Source organism: Borostomias antarcticus (genome assembly GCF_949987555.1).
Source record: "Borostomias antarcticus genome assembly, chromosome: 12".
In the NCBI taxonomy this organism is placed as follows: Eukaryota; Metazoa; Chordata; class Actinopteri; order Stomiiformes; family Stomiidae; genus Borostomias; species Borostomias antarcticus.
In genome coordinates, this window is record NC_140245.1 from 21,906,612 (window position 1) to 21,916,611 (window position 10,000).

Here is a 10,000-nt window from a genome sequence, read left to right on the forward strand (position 1 = left end):
CAGCATCCTGCGGATGTTCTCAGCTGACAGGAAGAGGGTGGAGACAGCCCTAGAGAGCTGCCAGCTTCCATCTGGACGGGTAACACACACACACACACACACACACACACACATGCAGAATCTCACAGTGCATAAGCAGTAATAGCCGTGTGTGTGTGTGTGTGTGCGCGCAGGGAGACTGTGTTCCTGTGGAGGACTTCTCTCCTGACGTCTACAGAAGCTTCCTGTCCAACATCTGTCCTCGTCCAGAGCTCAGCCTGGTCTTCTCCCTGCTGTGAGTCTGGTCCCCCCCAACGCTCTCTCTCTCTGTCTCCATCTCTCTCTGTAAATCTCTCTCTCCATCTCTCTCTGTGAATCTCTCTCTCCATCTCTCTGTGAATCTCTCTTGCTCTCCATCTCTGTAAATCTTTCTCTATGTTAGGGTTTGGATGGAGGACCCAAGAGCAGACACGATTGGGGTGAAAGCCCGTAGGCACGTTTATTGCAATCCGGGGAGAGGCAGGCAGTAACGTGATCCGTAGACAGGCGTGGGTCAGGCGGGGACGTGGTAGTCGTACAGGCGATGGTCAGGCAGGAGCGTGGTAGTCGTACAGGCGATGGTCAGGCAGGAGCGGGGTTGTCGTACAGGCGTGGGTCAGGCAGGAGCGGGGTAATCGTACAGGCGTGGGTCAGGCAGGAACTGGGAAGACAGGGAGAACAGGGTAAGGCAAGGTTCAAAAAACAGACAAGGCAGGGAGCTAGAGACGTGTACCCACTAGGTTGGTTGGTCAACGATCTGGCACAGAGGGCTGTGTGGACCGGCTTCTTATCCTGCTGGCGATTGGCTGATCAGGACCAGGTGTGTTGATTGCCTGATCAGGACCAGGTGCGTTGAGGTGTGGAGGAGAGGCAATCAAGGTGACGCACGGCAGGTGTGGATCGGGGGCGTGTCTGGCTTGTGACCGCAGACGTGCCCGCAGTTCCCGCTGCAGGCTCTGGGAGGTGCTGGGGGAAACGGAGTCCGGCACTGGAGAGACAGGGACAGGCTGGGGACCAGCGTCAGAACCGGGGCTCGGGCCGGGGTCAGGGGGCTGAGGAGGTGGACGAGGCTGACGCGGCGGTGCCGTGACAGGACCCCCCCCTCTACGGGCGCCTCCTGACGACCGACCGGGCTGGCCAGGATGGTCACGGTGGAAATCCCGGATGAGCGTCGGGTCCAGAATGAACCTGCGGGGAACCCAACTCCGTTCCTCAGGCCCATAACCCTCCCAGTCCACCAGATACTGGAGTCCCCGGCCCCGCCGACGGACCCTCAGCAAGCGCCGCACCGTCCAGGCAGGGTGGTCATCGATGACCCGGACCGGCGGTGGCGGGTCTCCTGGCGGACACAGTGGGCTGACAGAGGCAGGCTTGATACGGGACACATGGAAGGTCGGATGTATCCTCATGGCGGGAGGCAACTTGAGCCTGACCGCCGAGGGGTTGACTATGCTGTCGATGACGTATGGGCCCAGGTACCGGGGTGTCAGCTTACAGGAGGATGCTTGCAATGGGATGTTCTTGGAGGATAACCATACACTCTGACCTGGTTGGTAAGCTGGAGCTGGGACCCGGTGGCGATCCGCGTTACGCTGGCTGCGGTGGGCAGAGCGGAGCAGGGCGGTTCGGGTCTCTTTCCACACCCTGCGACAGCGACGGATGTGGCTCTGGACTGAGGGCACGGTGAGTTCCTCCTCCTGCTCAGGGAACAATGGTGGCTGGTAGCCCAGAGAGCATTAAAAAGGGGACAGACCAGTGGAGGCATTTGACAGGGAGTTGTGAGCATACTCAACCCAGGAGAGGTAGTCGCTCCAGGCGGACGGGTTCCGAGTAGAGACACAGCGCAGCGCATTCCCAAGGAACTGGTTGGCCCGTTCAGCCTGCCCGTTAGTCTGGGGGTGGTAGCCGGAGGACAGGCTCACGGTGGCTCCAATAGCCCGGCAGAACTCCAGCCATACTTGGGACGTAAACTGGGGTCCTCGGTCCGAGACAATGTCCACGGGAATGCCATGGAGCCGGACCACATGGGTCACCAGGAGAGCCGCGGTCTCTGAAGCTGAGGGGAGCTTGGATAGGGGCACAAAATGGGCGGCCTTAGAAAACCGGTCAATAATAGTTAGTATGGTGGTGTTACCATTGGACAGAGGGAGCCCGCACACGAAGTCCAGCCCGATGTGGCTCCAAGGGCGGCCAGGAACAGGCAGGGGGCGTAGCAGACCAGAGGAGGGTTGGTGCGACGCCTTGCTCTGGGCACAGACCTGTGCAGGCCTGGATGTATTCCCGGGTGTCAGCTGACATGGTGGGCCACCAAAAACGCTTCTTAAGCAGAGCCAGGGTGCGGTTGACCCCTGGGTGACAGGCAAACCGGGATGCGTGGACCCACTGGATGACCTGGGAACGGACTAGATCAGGCACAAACAGTCGGTTAGGGGGGCCGTTACCTGGGTCCGGTTGGCTCCTCTGGGCGTCCCTGACCACGCCCTCGATCTCCCATGTGACCGCGCCCACCACACAGGAGGGAGGTAGGATCGTGTCAGGCTCTGCGGCACTCGGTTCCGGGGGAGCAAATTGGCGTGACAACGCATCAGGCTTGACGTTGCGGGACCCGGCCGGTAGGTGATGGTAAACCGGAAGCGCCCGAAGAACAGCGCCCACCGGGCCTGCCTGGGGTTTAGCCTCTTGACGTTCTGGAGGTAAACCAGGTTTTTATGATCCGTCCATACGATAAACGGTTGTTCCGCCCCCTCCAACCAATGTCTCCATTCCTGCAGGGCCAGCTGGACAGCGAGCAGCTCCTTGTTCCCCACGTCGTCGTAATTGCGTTCCGCCGGTTCAAGGCGGCGAGAGAAGAAGGCGCAGGGGTGGAGCTTGTCGTCGGAGGCCGATCGCTGTGACAGGACCGCCCCCACTCCCGTGTCCGATGCGTCGACCTCCACGACGAACTGACGTGAGGGGTCTGGTTGGGTAAGCACCGGGGCAGAGGTGAAGAGTGCTTTCAAGGCCCTGAACGCAGCGTCTGCCTCGGGTGACCAGGAGAAGGGAGTGGTCCTAGAGGTCAGGGCCATCATGGGGGAAGCAACTCGGCTGTAGTCACGGATAAACCGTCGGTAAAAGTTTGCAAACCCAAGAAACCTCTGAAGCTCCTTCCTGGTTGCGGGGGTGGGCCACTCAACCACTGCCCTGATCTTCTCTGGGGTAGCCTTCACCTGACCCTCTCCGATGATGTACCCCAGAAACTGAACTGAGCGGACATGAAATTCACACTTTTCAGCCTTGACAAACAGCCGGTTCTCCAGGAGTCTTTGGAGAACCTGCCTGACGTGCTTGACATGCTCCTCCGGGGAACGAGAAAAAACAAGGATGTCATCCAGGTAGACAAAGACAGAACGGTTCAGTAGATCCCGGAGGACGTCATTGACTAGGGCCTGAAAAACAGCAGGGGCATTGGTCAACCCAAAAGGCATCACCAGATACTCGAAATGTCCAAGGGGGGTGTTAAAAGCAGTCTTCCACTCGTCTCCTTCTGTAATCCGAACCAGATGGTAGGCGTTCCTGAGGTCCAGTTTGGAAAAGACGGTGGCGCCTTGGAGGGGCTCAAAGGCAGAAGCGAGGAGAGGCAGGGGATACTTGTTTTTAACAGTTATGCTGTTCAGAGCCCGGTAATCAATGCAGGGTCGTAAGGAACCATCCTTCTTACCGACAAAGAAGAATCCGGCACCTACTGCAGAGGACGATGGCCACTTGATGCCAGAAGCAAGAGAGTCCCTGATGTAGGTTTCCATGGCCTCTCTCTCAGGACGTGACAGGTGGAACAGACGGCCTGAGGGCAGAGGGGCCCCGGGGAGGAGCTCTATGGAGCAGTCATAGGGGCGATGGGGCGGTAGGGAGAGAGCTCGTTGCTTACTGAAGGCCTCTCCAAGGTCGTGGTAGACGGGGGGCACCTGGGACAGGTCAGGAGGCTCAATAGGGGCAACAGCGCCCTCTGCTGGGGGACGGGCAGATGTGAGGCAGGTACTGAGGCAGAAGGTACTCCAGCTGACTACTCGGTTAGAGGACCAGTCGATATGGGGATTGTGTTGTTTTAACCACGCATGGCCAAGCACTATGGGACTCTGGGGTGACGTGATGACCAATAGGGACAAGGACTCGCGATGGTTTCCAGAGATGACCACGCTCAAGGGTTCGGTGACATGCGTAACATTGGCTAGGAGTCTACCGCTAAGGTCGTGCACGGTAACAGGGGGCTCTCTGGGAAGGGTGGCAATACCCGCCTGGATTACTAGCTCTGCGTCAATGAAATTGTCGTCGGCACCTGAGTCAATAAGGGCGAGAACTGAGATGGGCCGTTGGTTCACAGTGATGGAGACGTCGAGGTGCATCCGCCCCTGGGCATCGACACAGGAGGAGCCATTGGAAAGAGAGCCCACGTGCGCTGACTTGGCCATGGGGGGCGTGGGTGACAGGGCACAGCCCACCGGTGAACCCACTCTCACTGGTGGGCTTGGGTTTTTGGCCGAGTGGGGCAGGAAGCACGGCCATGACCTGGTTGACCGCAGTAGAAACAGAGGCGCTCGCTCACACGGCGAGCGCGTTCAGCCTCGGAGAGTCGTGCGCCGCCCAACTGCATGGGCTCGTCCTCGGGGGCGGAGGCATGTGGCGTCGTGGTGCGCCGAGGGGAGAGCGCTTCATGACGTGGCGAGAGCTGAGAAGGCGGGTTAGGGGAACGCTGGCTGGGAAGCCTAGATGGAAAACCGGACGTGCGGCTTCTTTCCTTTCCACGCTCCCTCAGGCGGTGATCGATTTTGATAGCCAGGGAGATTAGGCTGTCAAGGGTAGTGGGCGTGTCCCTTACTAACTCGTCCTTCAGAGTCTCGGACAGGCCCGCACGGAAAGCAGTCTGTAAGGCGGTATCGTTCCACCCGCTATCCGCGGCTAGGATCCTGAACTCTATGGAGTACTCTGCCACGCTACAGCTACCTTGTTGGAAGTTCATTAAACGTGAGGCTGAGTCGTGACCAAGGGCGGGATGATCAAACACTTTTCTGAACTCTAAGCTGAATTCAGCGTAAGACCGGAGACAAGCCGCGTTAGCTTTCCAGGTGGCTTCAAACCAACTAAGGGGCGGACCGGTAAGTAGGCTAGACACGAAGGCTATCCTTTCGGCGTCCAGTGAATACATGCTAGGCTGGTGAACAAAGATGAAGTCACATTGCATTAGAAATGACCCACAACGAGCCAGATCACCGTCGTACGGCTTGGGACTAGGGAGGTTAGGCTCACGTCGGGATGCAGTCACAGGGGCTGGGCTAGCTGCCAGGGCTCCGGGTGCAGGGCCCTCCCCCTGGGCTGCGGAGCCCGTGGATATGATCAATTGGCTAACCTGCTCGCTGAGGGTTTGCATGGTAGCGACAATAGTGTGCAGGCTTTGCTCCGACGTGGTTACCTGGGCCGACAGGCCTTGCATATTGGCGTTGAGAGCCCGCATTGCTGTCTCGGCGTCCCGGAGTAGAACGCTGTGTTGTCCCACGAGAATCCCTTGGGAGGTGACGGCCTGCCGGAGGCCTGTGTTGTCCGCTGGGTCCATGTTGGCCAGATCGTTCTGTTAGGGTTTGGATGGAGGACCCAAGAGCAGACACGATTGGGGTGAAAGCCCGTAGGCACGTTTATTGCGATCCTGGGAGAGGCAGGCAGTAACGTGATCCGTAGACAGGCGTGGGTCAGGCGGGGACGTGGTAGTCGTACAGGCGATGGTCAGGCAGGAGCGTGGTAGTCGTACAGGCGATGGTCAGGCAGGAGCGGGGTTGTCGTACAGGCGTGGGTCAGGCAGGAGCGGGGTAATCGTACAGGCGTGGGTCAGGCAGGAGCAGGGTTGTCGTACAGGCGTGGGTCAGGCAGGAGCGGGGTAATCGTACAGGCGTGGGTCAGGCAGGAACTGGGAAGAACAGGGAGAACAGGGTAAGGCAAGGTTCAAAAAACAGACGAGGCAGGGAGCTAGAGACGTGTACCCACTAGGTTGGTTGGTCAACGATCTGGCACAGAGGGCTGTGTGGACCGGCTTCTTATCCTGCTGGCGATTGGCTGACCAGGACCAGGTGTGTTGATTGGCTGATCAGGACCAGGTGCGTTGAGGTGTGGAGGAGAGGCAATCAAGGTGACGCACGGCAGGTGTGGATCGGGGGCGTGTCTGGCTTGTGACCGCAGACGTGCCCGCAGTTCCCGCTGCAGGCTCTGGGAGGTGCTGGGGGGAACGGAGTCCGGCACTGGAGAGACAGGGACAGGCTGGGGACCAGCGTCAGAACCGGGGCTCGGGCCGGGGTCAGGGGGCTGAGGAGGTGGACGAGGCTGACGCGGCGGTGCCGTGACACTCTATCTTCATTTGCCTGTCTATTTCTAAGTCTCTCTTTGTATCTCTTTCCATCTCTCTGTAAATCTCTCTCTCTCCTCAAACAGCTCTATGACAGTAATGCTGATCTCTCTCTCCCAGAGCAGCGATTACATTAATCGTTTAACAGATGATTTCATCCAAAGCGACTTAGAATAACTGCATTTAACATAGAAAGTCAGCGTACTACTACTCACCAGAACTCACCAGAACTCACCAGAACTCACCAGAACTCACCAGTGCATCTCCTTTCTAAACAGTTGAGTAAGAGTATAATCTACTGCTAAAGTCAAAGTGCAAGAGTAGCAAAATATATGTTATAAATATATTATTATTATATTATTATTTGTGTGTTAGTGTGTAGTGTATTACTGTGTTATATTATTATTTATTATTATATATACAATAGGTGCTTTAGAGGGAGGATCCTGGTGTTTCTTTAGAGGGAGGATCCTGGTGCTTCTTTAGAGGGAGGATCCTGGTGCTTCTTTAGAGGGAGGATCCTGGTGCTTCTTTAGAGGGAGGATCCTGGTAGAGCTCCTTTAGAGGGAGGATCCTGGTGCTGCTTTAGAGGGAGGATCCTGGTAGAGCTTCTTTAGAGGGAGGATCCTGGTGCTTCTTTAGAGGGAGGATCCTGGTAGAGCTTCTTTAGAGGGAGGATCCTGGTAGAGCTTCTTTAGAGGGAGGATCCTGGTGCCTCTTTAGAGGGAGGATCCTGGTGCTTCTTTAGAGGGAGGATCCTGGTGCTTCTTTAGAGGGAGGATCCTGGTAGTGCTTCTTTAGAGGGAGGATCCTGGTGCCTCTTTAGAGGGAGGATCCTGGTAGAGCTGCTTTAGAGTGAGGATCCTGGTGCTTCTTTAGAGTGAGGATCCTGGTAGAGCTTCTTTAGAGGAAGGATCCTGGTGCTTCTTTAGAGGGAGGATCCTGGTAGAGCTGCTTTAGAGGGAGGATCCTGGTGCTTCTTTAGAGGGAGGATCCTGGTAGAGCTGCTTTAGAGGGAGGATCCTGGTGCTTCTTTAGAGGGAGGATCCTGGTAGAGCTTCTTTAGAGGGAGGATCCTGGTAGAGCTTCTTTAGAGGGAGGATCCTGGTGCTTCTTTAGAGGGAGGATCCTGGTGCTTCTTTAGAGGGAGGATCCTGGTGCTTCTTGAAGAGGTGAGTTTTGTCCTGACATCAGTGGGCAGCTCATTCCACCACTGTGTCATGGTGCTATATGACAGCGTTATGACAGCGTTATGACAGCGTTATGACAGCGTTATGGTGGTGATGTTGTTCTCTCTCCAGGGGAGCTCAGGGCAGCTTCATGACAGTAGAACAGATGACGGACGTCATCAACAGCCGACAGAGAGACCCACGACTGAACGAGATCCTGTACCCCCCCCTCCACCCCTCCCACACCCACACCCTGATGGAGAGATACGAACACGACCGCTACCTGCTCAACCGGGGTCTGGACACGCACACACGTGCACACACACACACACACACACACACACACACACGCACACACACACGCACACACACACGCACGCACGCACACACACACGCACACACACACGCACGCACGCACGCACGCTATGGGGTGTGATTCGTGCCAGCGTAACAAACACTCAGTGCTTTCGTCGCCTGCATTGCGTGTATAAAGGTACTTTGGCGAGCTGATTAATAGGCGTGCATATACGCACGCGTTACGAGTCGCTCGCATTCTCAGAGGGTGACGTGTTAAAACTGCCGTGCCACTTTTGCGCACATGCATGTAACGTTTGCACGCTCGTGTTAAGTCAGCGGGCACTAGAAGCTGCGAGCGGGGCTCATTTGTCCATATTGAATAAAAATTAAGAATATTTATTTGCACTCAATCAAATTCCAGGACCCTCCTTGCATAACTTTTCCTAGATATGTGTCGTTTTATCTCCACTATCGCTACATTTTCAAATAAGAGCGCACATCATCAACTAGCTGTAGCATAGGGGTAGTGAGGATCAGCACCAAAACACGTAGGCTATAATAGTACAAGAATGTATTTTGTATTTTGACATACAGTAGGCTATGGCGCAAAAGGGATTGTGAGTGTAGGCTACACTAATTAGCCTACAATCAACTAGGATGGGCTCCATAGCCTAATGATTATCAATCCCAGCTGTGCGTAATTATGCGTCCTGTGTAGTATAAATATAAATTATATATAAATTGACCTTGCTTTTCATTGTAAAATATTATGCTAGATGTGCTTCAGTTTTAGGAGTCAAACCATGGCATGCCAGCCTTAACACGTGCGGGCGTTTAAACGTCTGTTGCGTACGTTGGCGTGGCACGTTCCACACGTCACACTATAATATTAGCAAACCACACAAACGTGTGTCTATACGCACGCTTATTCGTTTGATCAAACTATAAGGTGTAGTGTTAGGTGTCAGGTATTTGATGCACATATTAGGAGTGACATGTCAAAAGTGCCGTGCCAACGTTCAAAACATAGAACACGCGTGCACACGCCTTTACGTGTTAATTGCGAGCACTAGAAGCACCGAGTGGTGGTAATTTGAACACAAGTGGATCAAAATGATAATTGTTTGCACTCGATCAAATTCAAGGACCCTCCTTTCATTACTTTTCCTAGATATCAGCGTTTTTATCACATGTTTACATTTCTGCCTTCTGTCTAGACTGCAGTGCTCTTTTCTGTCAGCAGATGTCGCAGGCGGGTGATTTATATTTATATTTGTAGCATAATAAAGGCTATGTGTTATAATTATGTGCAAAATGATGACAATCGCCTAAATCAAAAACAATGAAGCACATGTATTGCTATAGTTCGTTACCAAATGTTAGGCTTGTAAGACTCAACTTAATCATTATTAATTCCGCTATTCCTAAATATCAGAAGAGATATCTGTCTCACTCGCTCTCGGAGCAGGTATTGCGCAACACAAAGCAGGTATTGCGCAACATAGCCGCGCGCCAGGAGACCCGCTCTGAGAGACAGAGAGAATGAGACAGTCTTTTTCTGTGAGGGAGGAAACACGAGCAATATTTTCAATCATGCTTTCCATTGATGAATCACGAATAATGTATATAAACAGTGCAAATAAAAATAAATCGAAATAATAGGCCTATTGTGCAAAAAAAATAGCCAAACGAATTGTAGGCTACATTTGAAAGTGTTCAGCCTGGTGTAGGCTGGCCTATAGGCAAAAAAATGAATGCATTGATACTGCAAAATGGTTTCATTTGAGCTGAACACTACACAACTGATTTAATAATTTCTATAATATCAGGTGATTGCTTTGAATGTTACAAATTAGTTGAAACAGTGGTAGCGATTTGCAACCTGGTAGCCTACAGTCTGGGGAAGCGTTGGGCCTTCCAGCGCCACCACAGAAGTGGGTCTTCGCTCGCTCCAGCTCATCTTGAGTTGACGGCATAGTCCTCCTCCCCAAAGAAAGACCTGTAGGAATATTGTTTATTTCGATTCATTTTTATTTGCAGTTTTACAATATTCTATATGTGTTTTTTTGTGGACCAATGTTTGAATAGAATTTGGCTTCAAAACGACATCTGGTAATTTACCTACATTTGATTTATTTTATTTAGAAATAGA

The 10,000-nt window shown here is 53.7% G+C and overlaps 1 protein-coding gene across 1 annotated transcript in view; it reads left to right on the plus strand.

The window, feature by feature from the left end:
- plcb1 (phospholipase C beta 1) overlaps nt 1–10,000 on the plus strand; it is a gene marked incomplete at both ends in the record, with an annotated part of 64,838 nt that overhangs the window by 2,951 nt on the left and 51,887 nt on the right. The window contains 3 exons of the mRNA XM_084446492.1: nt 4–79; nt 174–274; nt 7,684–7,847. Coding sequence (XP_084302618.1) covers nt 4–79; nt 174–274; nt 7,684–7,847 — 341 coding nt within the window. The remainder of the gene's footprint in view (nt 1–3; nt 80–173; nt 275–7,683; nt 7,848–10,000) is intronic.